This window comes from Onychomys torridus, chromosome 9 (genome assembly GCF_903995425.1).
Source record: "Onychomys torridus chromosome 9, mOncTor1.1, whole genome shotgun sequence".
NCBI lineage: Eukaryota > Metazoa > Chordata > Mammalia > Rodentia > Cricetidae > Onychomys > Onychomys torridus.
Genome location: NC_050451.1, coordinates 38,517,222 through 38,537,562, shown reverse-complemented (window position 1 = coordinate 38,537,562; position 20,341 = coordinate 38,517,222). Strand labels below are relative to the sequence as shown.

Below are 20,341 nucleotides of genomic sequence, written 5' to 3'. Positions count from 1 at the left end.
TCTTTCTGCAGAGAGATGTCTTCAGTTGTTGGTAAGTAAGGGTTCTCAGGCTGCCACTCTATAAGCAGGTACCATCTGGCTTACACAGTCAGAGTCCCCACATCATACTAGTGGCAGGTGCCATTTAGTTTCTTCAAAGATGAAACTTTAGAATCTTTCTCAACATAGTGTCCTAGGAAGCCACACACAGAGGATTCTGCCTCTGTGGTTAAAATGAACTTTTGGAGTTTTGGATACTGAAAGATAATAAAGTTTTGTTGGTTAATAAAGAAATCAGAGAGAAACTATTTGATGTTTAGATCTTTATAATGGAGCCCTGTCTTTTGCAACGTGCACCCCAGGTCCCTGCTAATTGACCCAGTCCATTCCCAGTTAACTTCAGATGAGCAACCAAACTGCACTGTCTCATCCTCTAGGATACTTCCTCCTTTATTAGGGTAAGTCTTCAGTGGAGACCTGATTCTACAGGTGTGGCGAGCGTGGCCAGAACTGCTAATGTCAATCTTACTGTCCCCATCTCTTCCCTGAACTCTCCCACTCTCACCTCTGATTTCCAGGGGAAGACACTTGCCTCTGGCTAAATAACATTCTTATATCCATACTGATTGTTCTAGGCTCAGCCGATCCACATCTTCCCTGGGACTCCTCAGCTAAAGCATCAGAAGAGGCCATTTCTAGATGGAAAGTCAGCCCAGAAGAGTACAATCAAGAGATGTGGTAGACATCTTTCTCTTAGATAGAACATGGAAGAAATGATTATGTGAGTTCAGAGAAGAAATAGAAGAAGACAGAGCTCTTAGTCTCGGTTGTACTTTAAGCTAAGTGCACACTATTTCTGCCCAGGTACAAGAGCCATGAAGTCCCTTTATGTCCCCTTTGGCTAGTTCAGAAATTGGAGGTTTTTAATTTCTAAGTGATGGAGCTCTAACTCTTACACAGATGTTAAAAAATACTAAAGAGCTAATTTTTATTGTCCTTCTAGAGTTTAAAAGGTTATAGGTGACTATTAATGAAGAGAAACATGATTTAAGATAACATCTACTGAGTGTTTCCAACATGCTAGGCTCAAGCACTTTCCATAGAGTAGATTACTCAAGAAGAGCATTAAGTGAGGCCCTGGGTTGTGAGTGAATGAGTTGAGACTTGAATCTAAGCAGACTGGCCTGAGTCTATGCTGTTGGTGACTCTGCCAAAATTACAACCTAGTTCTTTCTTACTATGAAGTCCTTCATAATGATGGACAGTGACAGAGGAGAACAAGGCATGATGTCCCCTCTCCTCTCTATGTCTGGCTGCCCTACTGTTTCAGTTGTCCAAGATGAAGAGGGCCTGGTTACCCTCTGTAGAGAATTTGAGTACCACTGCCCTCTAGACCTAGGAAAGAACACTGGAAGAAATGTGACTCCTAAGTGCCGTGTAAATTAGCACAATTCCCTGGACAAGCCTATCTTTTCCTAAGTCTACTGAGTGGTGTTATGAACCTGGTGATGAATCCAACTAAATCCCAGAGTAAATTGCAGTATATGATATGAGATAAATATATGTATAGCACTAATTTTAAAAGGTCTTATTAATTAAAAAACAAAACAAAACAAAAAAACCAAAGCCAGATATTGGAGTGAAAACTGAAAGATCAGAGGAATAGACCAAGCCACAGCCAACCTCACCTTACTAACTCCTCAGCCTCCAGAGAGATGTACTTCCTGTATACTCATATTTATGTACCTTTCTGTGTCCTGCCATCTTACTTCCTCTCTCTGCCCAGCTCTATCACTTCCTGTCTGTCTGTACAGACCCCCAGACCTCTATGGTTAACTAGCACTGGGATTAAAGGTGTGTGCCACCACATCTGGCTCTGTTTCCAGTGTGGCCTTGAACTCACAGAGATCCAGATGAACCTTGGCCTCCTGAATGCTAGGATTAAAGGTGTGTGCTAACACTGCCTGACTTCTATGTTTAATGTAGTGGCTGGCTTTTTCCTCTGATTCCCAGATAAGCTTTATTGGGGTACAAACAAAATATCACTACATCTCCCCTTTTTTTGTGTAAAATTTAAAAAAAGGATGCACAAATAAAATATCACCACATATATCCAGGAAAGCCAAATGTTATAAGATGAGAATGGGCATTCCTGATGCTCAGGGCCTGCCATGCTTCATGGGATGAAGTCACTGGGTTTGCGTTTCCCATTGCCAGCTCCTGAAGATTCTCCTTGAAGCTTGAGCTCTCTCCAACCTCCATCTCAGTCCCCTATAGAATCACCAAACCCCAAGTTTGCACTTAGTTTCTTCATCACCTGTGGAACCCCTGAAACAGCTGCTGCCATTTCAGCCCCTGGAATCGATAAGTGTGCATCCCTGGCACCTGCCTGAGCTGTGGCTTTCGGAATGGGCAGTGGAGTGGGGACAGCAGTCCCCAGGCTTGAGAACAGCAGAGCAAAGAGGCAATTCTGAGATGAGCAGAGCAGCCAGAGAGAGTACCCAACATGTGGGATGTGCAGGTCTTCCTTCGGAGGGACGCCAAACCTTTTAAGAAGACACTGTTGTGTCCTGCGGCAGGAGTGCCAGGGTATCAGTGAAAAAACAATGAGGAAGGCATTCTGAGGTGGGATGTGGAGAGGCTGTTTCTTAAACAGAGGTAACCTAGAGATGATGAGGCAGTTTCCAAAGGTCATTTTAGCAATGATGGGTTGCAGGTTCTCATGAGGAGGTAAGGATATAGACACATTTCTATTTTCTTTTCTAAAAAAAAATTTTTTTGAGACAGGGTTTCTCTGTGTATCACTGGATGTCCTAGAATTTGCTCTGTAGACCAGGCTGGCTTTGAACTCAGGAAATCAGAGATCTGCCTGCCTCTGCCTCCTCAGTGTTGGGATTAAAGGCATGAACCACCACCATCACCACCTGACTCTATTTTCTTTTCTTAATAGAAATGAGTACACACTTTGTTTTCCTCAAAGTCTAGATCAAAATTACTCCAAACCTAGCAGACAACCCTCAGGAGTTCTCAGCTCTGTGTAGCTTTGATTTGGAGTGGTCCATTCTCTGTGTTTATCTGATCCTCAGACCTACTATATTGTCAAGGCCTCTAAGGAAGGTGGGGAAAGGCAGAAAGTGGGTGAGAGCTGTAGATGGTGGGATAGAATTATGGAAGGTGAATTCTGTAAGTCCAGGAGGACCAGGTCCTCTGCACTGTCAGATGTTGGGAGCTCGAGTCCTCCCAGTAACATCTACTGGCTTCTTATGCCCAAATGATTAGATTTGCTGACCTATGTTAGTGCTCAGACCACCAAGGTCTGGTGCACATCTCTGCTTATATGAATAATAATTCCTTCAGTAGTCACAGGCAAAGGACAGATGTCCTCACTCATGTCAGTTCTGGGTAAGAGAGTCTACAGGCCCTGCTAAAATGAAATTCTTTAACAAATCATTGCTAAGCCTTCAAAACAGTCACTAGGATTTAGTGTGTATAGCATGTAAGTTTTTAAAGAAAACATCATTATTTGAAATTAAGAAGAGAAAATAAAAGGTGACTATTGGTGTGTCTGAGTCACTGTCCTATTGTTGTGAAGAGACACCATGACCAAGGAAACTCTTATAAAGGAAAGCATTTCATTGAGGACTTGCTTGGAATTTTAAAATTGCTTAGCGGTTTAAGAGGGTTAGTCCATGATCATCATGGCAAGAAGCAGACAGGCATGGCAGTGGAGCAGTAGCTGAGAGCTTTACATCCTGATCCACATGCACACAGGCAGCGGAGGTGGGCAGAGACAGAGACAGAGACAGACAGACAGACAGACAGACACACACACACACACACACACAGAGAGAGAGAGAGAGAGAGAGACAGAGAGAGACAGAGAGAGACAGAGAGAGACAGAGAGAGACAGAGAGGGAGACAGAGAGACAGAGAGAGACAGAGAGACAGAGACAGAGACAGAGACAGAGACAGAGACAGAGGCTGAGCCTGGTATGGAAACCTCAAATCTGATCCCAAGTGATATACTTCCTCCAACAGGGCCACACCTTCTGATCCTTCCCAAACAGTTCACCAGCTGATAACTAATCATATAAACATATGATCTTACGGGGACCATTCTCATTCAGACCACCACAGTGTATATTTGACAGAGCTTGAGGAACACTAACTTTGGTCAGAGAACCAGAGAGCCCTGGATAGCAAACCAAAGGTACATGGTTGAACGTAGCTCTTGTCCAAAGGTTTTTAATATAGGTTGAGGACGTTTACCTTTGCAGAGAGTTCACAGTGGATGATGCTCCCACTGTGAACAACTAGAACAGCCTCATAGAATTAGAAACTATTGAGGGGGCACAGGGGGGCTGTTGGTGCCTTGATGACTAGAAAGAGCATACTTTGCTGAAAGCAGAGCTGCAGAAAGGAGGTGTTCTTGGCCTGGGGACATATCACAGTTGAGGAGTAAGCCTGAGAATCGGCTACTTAAGGTAAAGGAACCAAGGGAGATTTTGGCAGCCTTGAGGGGTTTGAAAGACAAAGGTGGAGGGCCAGAGTGCAGCTTGATCGGTGGAGTGCAGCTTGATTGGTGGAGTGCTTGTCTAGCATTCCTGAATCCTGGGGTTCATCCCTAAGCACTGATGAACTGTACATGGTTTCATGTGGTGCCTGAACTCCCAGCACTGGGATGGAGGGAGACAGCAAGTTCAAGTCTGAGCCTGTGATGACTATTTTTGGTTCAACTTGACTACATTTGGAACTAACTAAAGCCCAAGCCACTGGTACACCTGTGAGGGGTTTTTCTTCCTTTGATCACTTGAGGTGGGAAGGCCCATCTTAAATCTGGGCCACACCTTCTGGTGGCAGCCTATACAAAGGACATGGAAGAAGGGAGCTCTTGCTCTTTGCCTGCTTGTTCTCACTCTCCCCAGCAAGTTCATTTCCTTCACTGGTATTAGAGGCCACTTTCAGGATTCCAGCACATACTGAAGACCAGCTGAGACATCCAGCTTCATGGACTGAACAACTACTAGATTCCTGGCTTTTCTGTTGAGAGACAACCATTGTTGGGATTGTCAAACCACGGTTTGTAAGGCACTCTAACAAATCCCATCTATGTCTATGTATAGATTCATTTTATCAGCTCTGTTTCTTTAGAGAACCCTGAGTAATACAAGGCCATCATGGGATTCATGAGACTCTATCTCAAAACAAGGAAGCAAACAAACACATAACAAAGCTGAGATCTTGGTGACTGGCAGCACACTCACTCTGGCATATATGGTACATTTCTCTTCAAGTTACTAACAGAGAAGAAGGGTAAAAAGTCAGTAGGAAGCCATTCAGAAGAGCGGAGCTGTCACTGTACCATGCTTGGGGAAGAAGGATTATGGTTTAGGATTCCCCAAGGGGAGTCCTGGTGAAAAAGTCAGGTATTTCTTGGAGGCCTTGGCAACCTGCCTTGACTCAGGGTGGTGAATGTCCATCAGTTCCTTCTAGGCTTGCTGAGCAAATTAAAGCATGGTTCCTTTAGAGGAGAATAAATCCTCTGCACTTCTCCACCCAAGGTCCACATGCAACCAAACATGGCAGCGGGGGTGGGGTCGGGGAGGGGGGGGGTGGGCAGTTGCACGTTTGTTAATTATTATGATAACAGCTGTCACTTAGCATTTTAGTCCATCTAACCAGAGCTTTCTGGGAGCATGGGCATCACAGTAGACTAGGGGCTTGGTGCTGAGACACTGGTCTGTGTCTATGTATGTAACATTGGCTTCTAAGTGGTATAGCAGCTGCTTCTAAAAACAACATTGCCCAAACTCCTGGGGATGCACGGAATGTCAGTCATTTGTCAAACATAATTCTTATTTGGGGTCAGGCCAATGAGTTTTGAGGAAGACTTTTTAAAAACTTATTTTTAATTGAAAAGCATTCAAACAAAAATAAGAAAAATTCTACTTAAATGCCCCCAAAAGATGAATAGGGAAGATAGATTCAGACAACTGGTATGCTAATGAGGACCCTCTCATCTTCCAGACACAGAGCAGCCATCATTTTTCTGTTCTCCCATAGCCCAGGCTTGCTGAGAAGTCAATCTGGGTCACAGACTGTATCTACCTTGTTCCCACAAATCTTTTCAAGTGGTTGATGTCATACCTGGAATATAGTGTGTGTGTGTGTGTGTGTGTGTGTGTGTGTGTGTGTGTGTGTAGATATAAACAGATAGATAGATAGATAGATAGATAGATAGATAGATAGATAGATAGAGACAGACAGAACTAGTGAAGGGGGTTTAGGAAACCAAATCCAATGTCTGCCTTCCCTGGGAAAGCAGGTCCTGATACAGTTGTCGCTGGGTGAACAACAGCCTACTCTGAGCTACGGCAGGAGCTCTATCTTCTGTACTGAGAACAGCTGGCTGGTTAGCCGTTTGTAGCATGGGACTTACAAACAGAACACAGGTACTTGCCTTTACTGCAGCACCCCACTAACACTTTGGTGGTCTGGCCAGCCATTTCTTTCACTAGAGGCCATGGGACCTGACGGCCCTCTCTTGGATGAGCCACTTTTTTGAGGGATTGTCTCGGATTTTTGGTTTCTATAAAATGGAGTGAGAATCTCACAGTCAGAGACAACTCAAGAAAAACATCACATAATTTACATACATCCAAATATTCTACAGAAACTCCAGATTTTAAGAACTTGTTTAGAGCCCTCTCAAAGTGTTCAACTTAATTTTCATAGATGAAGCAAGTCTTTGATACTTAACCATCTTTGGAGAAATTATGTAGTGCCCGATTGCACAATCCCAACAGTCTAAGTTTGAAAACAAATGTCACTATTATTGGCTAAGGCACACGATTCAACTGAGAACATCGAGCACATGGGAAGAAGGCCAACGAGACGGCTTAGTGGGTAAAGGCACTTGCCACTAGGCCTGATGACCTGAGTTTATTCCCTGGAAGCCACAAGTGGGATTACCAATTCCTGCAGGTTGTCCCCTGACCACCACACATGTGCTGTGGGAGTCACACAAAAATAAACAACCTTCAAAATTCGGTAGCAAGTAGAAAATGAATAGCTGTGGCATAGGCATGTTAGGGACAAAAGCAAGGGAGGACAATGATCTGACCTGTAAGAACTGGAGTAGAGGTCAGGGAAGGGAATGTCTACAGCACATATTACTCAAGATCAGAGACAGTTTAATTACTAATCGAGATAAATACCCCGAAGTGTTGATTACATTTTAGAGGAGAGCTGGAAAGATGGCTCAATGGGGAAGAGTACTTGTGCTGCAAGCTCAAGAACATGAATTTGAATCCTCAGCAGTCACATGAAAACACACAGTGTATGGCATTAGAGGACATCAGGGAGATGCTGAGAACTTATCGGCCTGCCACCATAGCCAAAATGGTGAGCTTCCAGTTCAATAAGGGGCCCTGTCTCAAGGCAATCTGGTCAAGATTGACAGAGAAAGGTGCCTGGCATCCCACTCTTGCCTCCATTTCCATCAACAAGGATGCATGTATCTGTACGCTCATATGCATACAGTATACACACACACACACAGATGCAAACATGCCCATTTTTATAGTAAAGAATGGGTAATAATGCAATACACAAATCATCATTACATATGCATATGATAATTGTTGGTTTTATTTATTTTTTACTTTTTACTCTTAGGGGGACCTGCTACCTAGCTCACAAATAAATATGCAGAGTCTTATTTTTACTTATGAATGTTCAGCCTTAGCTTGGCTTATTTCTAACCAGCTTTTCTTAACTTAAATAATCTTGTGTTCCTTTTGCCTCTGGGCTTTTATCTTTCTATACACCTTTCTTTACTTCTTACTCCAGGGCTTGCTGTGTAGCTGGGTGGCTGGCCCCTGATGTCCTCCTCTTCTTCTCTTTTTTCTTGCCCCCCAATTTTCTCTCCCCAGATTTCTCCTCCTGCTTGCCAGCCCCACCTATCCTTTCTCCTGCCTCACTATTGACCATTCAGTTCTTTATTAGACCATCAGGTGTTTTAGACAGGCAAAGTAACACAGCTTCACAGAGTTAAACAAATGCAACATAAAAGAATGCAACACATCTTTGTATCATTAAACAAATGTTCCACAGCATACACAAATGTAACACATCTTAAACTAATATTCCACAACAGATAATATTTATATCTAGTAAAATACTTAATTCATTTTAAATAATATATTGTACATAAGACATATTTGCCATACTTCAAACGGTCTTGTTTGATGTATTTGAAGTTTTCCTTTGCTATTTTCATTATTCACCCAAGGGTTTGCTATGCGGAGTCTGATCTTGTTTGAGCTATCACAAACTCCAAATTAGTGGATTAAAAGTTACATGCACAATTTGTGGCATGTTAGGTCATTTAGGCAGCAGGCTCCTGGAGGGCAAAGCTGACTCAGTGAGAATGTTGCATACAGGACTCTTCCAACATTAATTATCCATGAATATAATCTATTTGGAAAAAATTCAGGCCTATAAAATAAGAATGCAACCCATGCCTGTCTACTTGGTGCCACCTGCATTTACAAGTGATTCTAGACTCTCCAGAAGTAGATGATTTTGCTTTTACTCTACATGTTGTTTTTTGTCTGACATGAATATTAATCAAAATGTATATTAACTACTACATAGTGTAAATGACTTAGAAGGATATCCATTACCTGTCTTTCAAGCTTCTGGCTTGGATTGAAGAGTATTAAGAGCACAGGTAAACCATATGCCTTTTTCTTTTTCTCCAGCAAATTCAAAAGATTGATGCTGCTGCTGCTGGTGATGATGATGATGATGAATGTGATGGTAATGATGATGATGATGGTAGTGGTGGTGGTGGTGATGATGATGATGGTGATGATGGTGATGATGATGATGGTGGTGATGATGATGATGGTGGTGATGATGATGATGATGGTGATGGTGATGATGATGATGATGGTGATGATGATGATGATGATGATGATGGTGATGATGATGATGATGAATGTGATGGTGATGATGATGATGATGGTAGTGGTGGTGGTGGTGATGATGATGATGGTGGTGATGGTGATGATGGTGGTGATGGTGATGATGATGATGGTGGTGATGATGATGATGGTGGTGATGATGATGATGGTGGTGATGGTGATGATGATGATGATGGTGATGATGGTGATGATGATGATGATGGTGATGATGATGATGATGGTGATGATGATGATGGTGGTGATGATTCAAGGGCTGGGGATAAGGCTCATGGGTAAGAACACTTGCTGTGCAAGCATCAGAACCTGAGTTTAGAGCCACAGTACCCATGTAAAAAGCCAGACAAGTCATATGTGCACATAACTCCAGTGCTGGCTAGTGGTGGTAGGGGGTGAATGGGAAGACAGAAGGATTTTGGGTGCTGGCTGAGCACCAGCTTAGGGGGGTATGTTTAAATTTCACCATTGTCTTGGAAACCTTCAATTTAATTTGAAAATATCTAGTGTATGTTTTCTGTCAGATAGCAATAGTTTACAAAATGAAATAAAGAACAAACATTTAGGAAAGATGAGATAGAATTAGTAGATTTATCTAGAGGAAGTGGAGCTGGACTCTCAAGGTGATGGCACTTGACTCTCCTGTCTCTACCCATCTCCACATAGTCACATGCCTCAAATGCCCAAATCCTGGTTCTTCCAAAGCCAGTGAATGCAAGGTCGTCTAAAGACATTGTACCACAGAGGCAGGTTACCAATACCATGGATTAGAAGAACTCCTCTAAGTATGGTATGTGGGCAGCCCACAGTGACATCTGTCCCAAGTGAAAATCCTTAATAACTAGAATGCCAACTTACAGAAGTGGTTACAAAATCTATACCTTTAGAAACCATCTCAGGAAACTTTGATGTAAGTTCAAGTTCCAACCTGGAATTAGGCAAGAAAGAAGTCTCTTTCAATTTATAATACCAATCTTGATATTTTTCCATTAGAACTTGTTTAGACAATAATTACGAAATGATGCTTATTAACAGTCCAGTTGGACATCCTACTGTTGTTAATGGATACTGAGGGCAATGTGGCATTTGGAAAATGTTTGCTCAGGATCACAGCTCAGCAGCCATAATGACTGTGGTCCCACTTTACCAGCTTTAGACACAGTCCTGCTGCTGATGTAAAGGTCAGCACCTTCCTCTACATCCCTGGGCCTCATTTCTTATACAACCAAAGCAAGATGAGAACAAAAACCACAGGATACAATTAAAAATTCATGTTTTAATTTTAGAGATAACTGCCACTCGTAGCAATGTCCATTTCTAGGTGATGAGATTATAAATGGCTGACAATAGCAACCTAAGGGAGATAGGACTGGTTTGTGCTCATGGTTTAGAGAGAGATAGTCCTGTGTGGTGGGAAAGACACAGCAGCAGGCAGAGATGAGCAGGTGGCAGGATCAAGAGGCTGGCTGGTCACATCGCAGCATCTACACTCAAGAAGCAGTGAAAAAAAAGTGGCTGGGGGGGCCAGGCTAAGGAACTTCAAGACACCCCCACCTCCCCGTCCCCTTAACCCCCCACTCCTGGTGAGTCACTCTCTCCAGCAAGCTCCCACCCCCTAAAGTTTTCCTCATCTTTCCAGAAAGTGCCATGAACTGGGGGACAAAGATGTGAAACTATTGGGGGCTGGGAGTTATTTTAGATTCAAACCGTAACTTCAAATTTGAGGTTACACTTTTTAAAAAAGGTTTTTGAGTTTAGAAATGTGTAGTTCTGTTAATGATGTTCATTTGAGACTACAAATAGCTTTTACCTTATGTCTCCCATGTTAATTCTTTTAAACAATAGCTCTCTATTCATTTTATTTTATGAAAGTATTTTCATTGACAAAGATGTCCTTTTTCTTCCCTTCCTGAGCCTTCATTTATCTTCCTCCCCTCCTTTCTTTTTTAGATGGGGCCTCAGGTAGCCCAGGCTGGCCTAGAACTCACTATGACCTGTACCTCTTGATCTTCCTGCCTCTGCCTTTACCATCTAAGCAATGGGATTACATAGACATATACCACCAAACCCAGCTGGATGCTTCTCAAATAAAGTGGATTTTGAAGCATTTGGGACTAGCTTTCTGTGCTTTCCTCCTAATAGAACGAGGTGGAGTCAGACACTGTGGTTGTTTGCTAAGCTGCCTTTGGAAGGCTTATGCACTCTTTAATGGCAAATGGAAGGATGACAGGGACAGGTTGTGTTCTAAGACTCTGGGGGAACATTTCAAGTCAGGCCAAATACAGAAAAGTCAAATACTGCCACACATAGAATCAAACTAAAATTGTAATATGGTATTTAACTATAAGATCCCAAATTTTCACAACCTAACTACTCAGAATTTGGAATTTAGAATGTATGCTTACAATAAAAAAATTACATTTGTTTACTCATCATTATCTTCATTACTGGTGTGTAGTTAGAGTTTTCCTGCCTGGCCCAGTTAGGACAAATCTCTCTTACCTGCCAGTCCCACAGTCGCTCAGACCCAAGAAAGCACACAGAAACTTACATTGTTTAGAAACTGTATGGCCGTGGCAGGCTTCTTGTTATCTGCTTCTTCTATCTTAAATTAACCCATTTCTGTTAGTCTATACTTTGCCACATGGCTTTTACTTTGCCACATGTTGCTTTTCATGGCGGTGGCTGGCGGTGTCTCTCCCCAGCCTTCTACTTCCCAGAATTCTCTTTTCTCTTGTCCCGCCTATACTTCCTGCCTGGCCACTGACCAATCAGAACTTTATTTACACAGAGCGATATCCACAGCACTGGTGTGTGTGTGTGTGTGTGTGTGTGTGTGTGTGTGTGTGTGTGTGTGTGTAAAGGCATGTTCATGACACAGTGAGTGTTTGGAGATCAGAGGACTACTTACATAATGTCTATTCTCTCTTGCCCACTATGTGGATTCTTGGGATTGAACTCAGGTTGTCAGGCTTGGTAGCAAGTGCTTTTACCTTCTGAGACATCTCTCTAATCCTAGGGCGTATCATTTTAAAAAAAAAAGTTTTGAGATAAATTCATGTAGTTGTTTCCTATTCAAGTGTGCAATTTGATGATTTTTTTTAGCATATTCACACACAGTTGACCAACCACCACTAAGTTTAGAACATTTTCATCACCCCCAAAACAAACCTTAAATCTATTTGTATCCATTCTTTATTTTCCCTTAATCCCCAGTGACCATGAATTTACGTTTCCGTTTCTGACTTATATGTTGATTTTTGTGTCTCATTTTCTTACAAACGTAATATATTTTCAAGGTTAATCTGTGTTGAAGTATGTCTTAGCACTTCATTTTTCCAGCCCAAATATCATTGTAACTATGTACATTTTGTTTATTCATTTCTCAGGCGATGGACATTTGGATTGCTTTCCAGCCTTTCCTATTACCAATAATGCCATACTATCACTGACACACCCACATGGCTCTGCACAATGGCAAGGGATCAGCCTCAATGTTCATGAGCAGATGGATGAATATTGGAATTGTTGGTTGCACACACAATATAATTGTAATTCACTGTAGAGAAAAACAGAATTTCCTGGAAAGTGGATGGAACTGGAAACCATTATTGTAAGCTGGGGTAGGCCAGGCTCAGAAAGACCAATTGCACACATTCTTTCTAACATGCAGATCCTGCCCTTTGTTAAACATGGATTTTCAGGTGGGAGAAAATAAAGGTGAAGGCCAGGAAACTAGAAAAGGGCCCAGGAGACTATGTGTGCGGAGGTGAGGATGGCAACACGGAGGGGATGCTGCTTGTGAAAGGGAACACAGCTGCCGTGTGCATGGGGATGGATAAAATGAGATCTGTGCGGCAACTCCACGTGGAAGCCTGTTATTGCCTGAGCTAAAAGTGCAAGCGACGTTCATTCATGTTTCTGTTTTCAGTTTTGTGCAGATACCTGGGTGTAGATTGCCAGATCACAGGGTAACTACACACTGGATGTTCTGAGGAACTGCAAAAGACTTGTCCCAAAGTACCAGCATTAGTTTCCTATCCCAGAAAAGGGGACGAGGATTCTCATGTTCCAACCTCTTGAAAAAGCTCTATGGTGGTCTTTTTTTTTTTTTTTTTAATCCCAGTAGATAAAAAGCAGAATTATATAGTTTTAGTCTGCATTCCCCAATGGCTAATAATGTTGAGCACATCTTAGGGGCTTACTGGACATTTATACATCTTCTCTGGAAAAAATAAACTGACCTTTTTTGGTGGGGTCCTGTTCTTGTCAACAAGTTGAAATTCTTACCTACACTTGATTCAATGTCCTCATAAGACCTATGGCCACCATATATTAATATATTAGTATATACTCTTACCTTTGTGAGTTGTCTTCTTACTTATGACAATTTCATTCCATGCACCAAAGTTTTTAATTTTGGTGAAATCCAAGTTGCTCATTATTCTCTCCTTTTGCTTTTCATGGTTATGGTATTTAAGAAAGCACAGACTAGTTTAAAGACACCATAGCTTATGCTTTCTTCTAAGAGTTTTACAGTTCTGGTCTTTGGCCCACTGAGTTATTTATTTATTTTTGCATACTGCTTGAGGTAGGGGCCTAAATTTCATTCTTTTGCATGTACATATACACTGGTCCCCTATTCATTTGTTGAAAACACTATTTTTCCCCCAAGTTGACACACTTGCTGAATAGGATATACCTTACAAGTATAACTGGCTGTTTAACTATAAAACACATTTTATAATTCATGACACCTCAGACTTGATAAAAATAGAACATTTGCCTCCTATATAAAAGGCTATGTTTGTATTCTTTTTTGAAATGAGAAATCTATTTCCCATAATAATAGTAGTAATCCTTAAATATCAATGTGAATAGAAAATAAAGCCTACTACAAATGCAAATAGATTCTTATGATAGGCATAGACATATCAGCTTAAGGCTTGAAGGCTTACACACGATCCTTTGGCTGTTAAGAAGGAATTAATGCTACCACAAAAGTAGTAATGCAATTATAATCATCATGAAGAAAATCCATTAATTCTACAAGCCAGGTTAAAATTTCCTACAAGTTACATTTATTTGACAGTGATAAAATGTCACAAGAGATAGTAATATGAGCACCAGTGGAGTTTAATACAAAATTGGGGGATTTTTCAGAACACAGATTTAAGTATGTGGTGTGCAGAGTATAAAACAACAACAAACCCGTTTGTTTGGGATTCATGTGGGAGTTCAGGAAATGTGCACGTTCAGTCTACTTCTCTATCCACGTTCTGTTGATGAAGCCGGGGCTAACAACAGAGTTGAAGACAATGCACAAACATGGTACGATTTGTTTAATAGCTTTTGAAGATGTTTTTCCTGTAAAATGGCTTGTATTTCCACAAGTACAACCGTGAAGAAATAAACTTTTCAATTTGACATGAAATATAAAAGAACAAATTTTACAAATATAGCCATAAAATTTAACTGCTTATAACACTATATATGGTAAATACGACCAGCCCCCTATTTCTAGATTACTTAATACAGAGAAGCAATCTGCCATCTCAGCTTAAAAGATAGGACATCCCTTTCAGCACATTGATTTTTGTTTAGAAAGTTAAGCTGAATGGAAAATATATTTGTTTTTCCCTATTGTTCACTATGGAGTCATGAGGGCAGACACTTGTGAGGACATATTACTAAAAAGACAAGACAGAACTTTTTAACCTCTTCAGTAATGCTTCACTTCTTCTAAAAATATTCTCAAGTTATCTCATTGGCCTTGGGTCCTCATGTCATGACTGGAGCTGTGTCCTATGCTCCCCACCACAGCAGAAGCCTAAGACCCTTATGTAAAGGCAGAGCTATGGGGTCATGAGATTAACAGCCAAGGGACCAGAACCTCATCTGGCTTGAAATCAAGGTCCTGGGGCCTGTCCGTCTGCATTTCCACCATGAGAGGCAAGACTACATGAAAACCACACAGAGCAGTGTGACTACCCGCCTCTCATCTACATCCAAAGAAAAGAACAGCTCCCAAGAAGAAAAGTTGAGTGAAATCACGGAACAACCTTTAGTACACTTACATAAAAAATGTGTCCCCTAGACTCTTTAAAAGTGTTCGGATATCAATACTGCACTCCTAATAACAGAGATTGGTAAGTAAAAATAAGAGGCATCAATGTTTTGTGAAGAGTTCTCAACTCTCCTAATACAGTATATGTAATAACTTCAAACGGTTTCCCTACTAGTCCTGGGAAACAGATTACTACAATCTCTTTATGCCGGTCCCGGCATACTTCTGTACTAGATTAGTCTCCTTAATGGAGCCCATCACATTTTCCAATGGCTTTCTCCTTTCTCTACACCCTAACCCTGAAAGTCTATTACCAGTCACATCACATGGCTTCCCTGAGGCACGAAGGTACCAAACCCTATAATTAACTACTGAGGAATGATATAAATATGCTCGATTTATATTAAAAGGTTTCCATTCTTTTGGGCCACAGAAGTGTTGGGGGAGGACCCAGAAAGCGTAATATTTACTCTGCAGTGTCAACTGTAGCCCTTTTTTTTCTTTTTGCAAAAAGCTGGACGACATCAGAGAAATGTTGAGAGCTGCAGTGTGCATGACCCAGCAGCACCGATCAATAACAAAACCCTAGAAAAAATACTCAGGGCTGTGTCCTGCTCACTCTCAATCTTTTTTTTTTTTTTTGTAACAAAATGACATAAAGAACTGAAAAAACCTATTATCTATGGAAGCATGTAACTAGGGCTTCAGTTCTTGAAAAAGGCAACTGGTCAGGCTGAGCCCGGGGCAAGTGGTTGGTGATTTCCTTATGTACATGTGTGTGTAGGGGATGTGTGTGGGGTGGCATGGTGTGTGTGTGTGTGTGTGTGTGTGTGTGTGTGTGTGTTAGGATCAGGTGACCTTGGGGGAGTTTCCCTTTCTCAGTTCTATCATTTTACATGGATGAAGTAGTTCTTTATTCTTAAAAACTAAATTGCTTCCAAACTTGAAAACTCTTCCCTCAGTAGGACGTGATCACCTCAGAGGTTGTCAGAGTCAGCAGGCTTCCTTTGCGGGTGACACCGCTGCTATTCCCCACCTGGAAACCAAAAGAAACGGCACCGGTGGGTGGCCTATGGCCACTGAAGAGCTGGCCTTCATGACCCGCGTTTCAGCTTGCACTTGAGGTATCTGAGTCTGCGATGCCATGGGTTCTGAAGGTCGGATGCTCCCCCTGGTTTGTGGGCCTGTGTCATGCGCAGAACTAGCAGACTTACATAGCCTTGACACAGAGAAGTGTGATATCAGAGTGGAATGTCTTGAAAAATAAAAGCTTATTTATTTATTTATGTTTGTTTGTTTGTTTATTTATTTAGATAGGTGACCTTCAACCTTTCTGGGTGTAACGCCCTTTATCTTAGAAGATACTCCTAGGATATCAAGAATCCTCAAACGATCTCCACATAACAAGAGGAGGGAAGGCCCTTTATCCTTCTCTGAAAACCAGTGCTGGAAGCGCTGACTGCATCAGATGGCATCCAATGGTTTTTTCCAGAAAGTTCTTTTTCTTCCTTTCTTTTTTGTTTGTAGGTAATCTATGTAGAAGAGAGAAAACTAAAAGAAGACTGTGGTTGGATTTCCACCTCATAAATATAATTAAAACAAAAACAAAAACAAAAAATCCCTCTTCCTACACAGTGGTCTCCATGGGAAATAAAGCTATTTTAAAACTGACAAGCAAATCCAGCATACTTGGTCACATTAAGCAGCAGCATTAAAGAGTAATTAATATACTTTTTTGCTTTTCAGAAAAAGTACTCAAATAGGTTTAATTTGCTGAAATAGGCAAAATATCTGCAAACAGGAGAAATATCTGCAAATTGGAAAAACCAGTTCAAGTATGGACATAGTAGATCAGACTCACATAAATTATCCATATTTACGTAAGCTAAAACAGGTAACTCTCATCTGTTGATGGTCCATCTAAGCAGAGGTTAGTGTAACTAAGACTCGCTCACTGGGAATGGCTGGAATGGAGCTAAGCCCAACAGAGTGTCTACATTCTGGGAGCCATAATACTCCAGGCAGAAAACACAGCAAATGAGTATTGAGGAATCATTAATTAACACAAAATGAAACCAGCAGAGAGGGTTAGCATGACTCATATGAAATTCTGATTTCTTTCTCAGTGAGCATTCCCTTGCTCTCTCTCAAAATCAGGAATTTCAAATGATTTCTGCAGATGCGCCACTCATCTGTACTCTGTGTATCTAATGATCACATTTAAATTTCATTAGATTCACAAACATCTGAAGACTCGCGGGGCTCCTTAACCTGAAAGAGAAGGTGACAGATGGGAGGCAGCAAGCAAAAAACGACCGTCTCACTGTCCTTTGCTGCTGTTGGGCTCACAAGATTTAGCTTTCTAAAAAAGGACAAGGAAGAGGAGGGGGAAGCCACATTACCAAGTGCCAACAAGTGGCTTTAAAAAGTAAAGGCATACTTTAAATCTCCCTTGGGTCCTAAGCGGTCCAGGATGCAGATAAAGCTGGTCTTCGGGTCCCCAGGACATGCCCACAGCTGCCCAGGGCTGCGACAGCCTCGCTGAGCCCATGGCTACTGCTGACACTGCCGCCCTTGGTTCATGAATCTCAAAAAGCTGCTGGATTTTAATTAATTACTCAATCAATTTTTGACGTGTAAGATGAGAATGAGAAAGAGCACATATTAAACAAAAATAACAGGGCAGACTAAAACTTTTTAGGAAAGTCTTTGTTTGACATGCCAAGTATCTGATAAATGAGTGTGTAAATAATTCCGCCCAAGTTAAAACAAAATAGTATATGGATATTCTCTTCCACCCAAAGTCAGAAAAATAAAAGAGAAAAAAAGCTGTAGATTTTAAAACAAGTGCCTGGCCTATGCCTCCTGTCTACTGAGTGTTTCTGGAAGGGCCGACAGAGCTGGCCCTTTGGCAATGGGTCAGATTCTGGCCACTGTCAACTATTCCTAGCCACTGCACATCTTGTATGTGCCACCTGTGCAGGCTGTGTGTACTCAGAGACATCTGTTGAATAAATGTCTTCTCCAGTTGTAAAAAAGGATGTGAAATCTTGTCCAAGTGTACAAAGGGGGGAAAAAAACCCTCGGTTAAAGACCCAAAGTTAAAAATAAAAGCATGGTAGTTGAAATCCAATTATTACACAGGTATTAAGATTTAATCAGAGGCAGACCTCAGTGACGATGCTGCTGGTGCAAGCATGCAAAACACAGTGGTACCTGTTGACTCCTGCCCTGTTTCATAACCAGACTCCCCACTTCTTTTTTCCCACCCCAGTTGGCCTTCCCCTTAACAAACATCATCACAAAAAGGTAGAATCTAGAGTTAGTGGCAAAATCTTCACAGTAACTTGTTAATAATGCGCAGGTGGCTGTCCAGGGTGTCAGTCCACTGGACCTTGGAAGATCAATTTGATACAGTTCTGTTCCCCAACCAGCTGGGTGGCACAGAAGGGACAGGCGGCATGGAATGCGTGAGTCCCATGAGGCAGTGGGATCTGAGACCAGTACTTTGCAGACTTCTCTGAACACACATGTCCACAGGGGGTGAAGGCATGCGTCGGGGGCCCGGCATCAACGTAAAATCCTGCCTCACAGCCCAGCCAGAGGGGGACGTAGGGGCCCACAGTCCTGCACATGGGACATTCCCTCTCGTTGGCCTCCGTGTCACTCCGATGGCCCCAGTTGTGGTAGCCGTGCACGTGGCCACAGCTCAAGTATGCCCAGGGCTGCTTCTCCTCCACCACTTCCTTCCGGCTGATGCTGGGGAAGGCCAGGGTGTTGAGACCCACAGGACACTGGGGTCGGGCTGCGTTGATCTCCTGCCGCAGGGCTTCGATGTGCTTCTGAGTGGGAGTGTGAAAAAGGCCGTCTGCGGTCCTCCAGAGAAGAGTGGCCCCACAGAGGTCGATGAGGGAGCCGTCTTGCAGGACGTTGGTCTCACTCTCCACCTACAACAGGTCCAACGGGCACACCATTAAAAGCAGAATCCTGTGAACTATGGGGGCAAAGGCACCCCAACCTCCTTTCCTTAAGAAAAACAGAAGACACAGGGAGGGGACACGTCTGACTAAACAGGACTTGGGAATTGTCATCTACCTTCCAAAAGCCTCAACACACGTAACTGTCCCGGGTGCAGCATGCAGAGCACAATGTTGACCTTTCAAGTTTGACTGATGCAGTGGTTACTCAAGGATCTCATAAACACTACACTTTTATTTTTCACTTCTTCTGTTGGTAATATACCCATACACCTCATGAGGGCTGAGAGGTATGCTGCCAGTGAGGACCCATGCTCCTCTAGCAGAGCCAACGCCTCACCACAGCATCCAACACTCCAGGCAGCCCTTAGCTGCACACACCTCCATCTCTCTTTCATCTGTTTCCCCTATGGTCAGAGGTGGGAGTCTTCATGAAAAGCCTCTGTTTGCAAAGGACGTCTGTGCAATGCACCATGTGCGTGCACAGGGGATTAACAGCTGACTAGCAGCAGGGTTAGGACTGACAGCAGGGCTCAGCACACCTCTACTTGTGCCAGAGGCCTACTAAGGCCTGAAGGGAGCAAGACTAACCAAACAGAAAGCCACTCTTCGGGAGTGGGAGCCAGGAGAGGTCAATGAAGCTGCCACCGGGCCCTCAGTGGCTGAGGGCAGACTCCAGCGTTTTGGCCTGTCAGAGACCGGGCTCTGTCACTTACAACTGTGTGACCTTGGGGTGGCATATTGCCCCATACTCTCCCTTTCTTTAGAATGCAGATGGTGGCTGTGAGGATTAAATGAAAACAAATGGAATTCTTAGAAGGTCTGGCATGTGGTAAACACTGGTGCTGTTACTCTGATGAACATGGGTCAGAAATGAGTTTTGAGAGGATTTTTCTTGAGTGGAGATTTGGAAACCATGTCAGGAGCCAGGAGGAGGGTGATGAGACCAGCACACCAGAGAGCTGTGATCACCCTGTGCATGGAGCGGACGTGACACTCTGAGGGCCCTTGGGAACTGAACAGGCTGGGGAACTCTGGGTAAGACACAGTGTGAAGCTACAGGCCCAGGCTGGATGGCTGGGCAGGGAGGTCTTGGTGCTCAGAGAATCAGCGTGTCTTTTGTTAGCTCACATCTAGCTCTAGAGCAGATGGACTGGAAGGGTGCAGGGCGGATGCACAGGTTCTTTTTCTAGGCAAAGTGGGAGTGCACCACACCAAAGAGTATCTGTGGTAACAGACAACGTATTAGACCCAACAGCCCCGAGATCTTGATTTGAGGAAGAAAGATGTCTGTATTCCGTATAGTTCTAAGACACGTTACTGATAGGCACTAA

General features: G+C 42.7%; 1 protein-coding gene across 1 annotated transcript in view; it reads right to left on the bottom strand.

Moving 5' to 3' along the window:
- Positions 1-14,021: 14,021 nt before the first annotated feature.
- The window catches only part of Peli2 (pellino E3 ubiquitin protein ligase family member 2), a 145,899-nt gene continuing 139,579 nt past the window's right edge, over positions 14,022-20,341 (bottom strand). Inside the window, exon 6 of the mRNA XM_036199596.1 lies at positions 14,022-18,977. Within this exon, the coding sequence (XP_036055489.1) occupies positions 18,411-18,977 (567 nt within the window). The 3' untranslated portion in view covers positions 14,022-18,410. The remainder of the gene's footprint in view (positions 18,978-20,341) is intronic.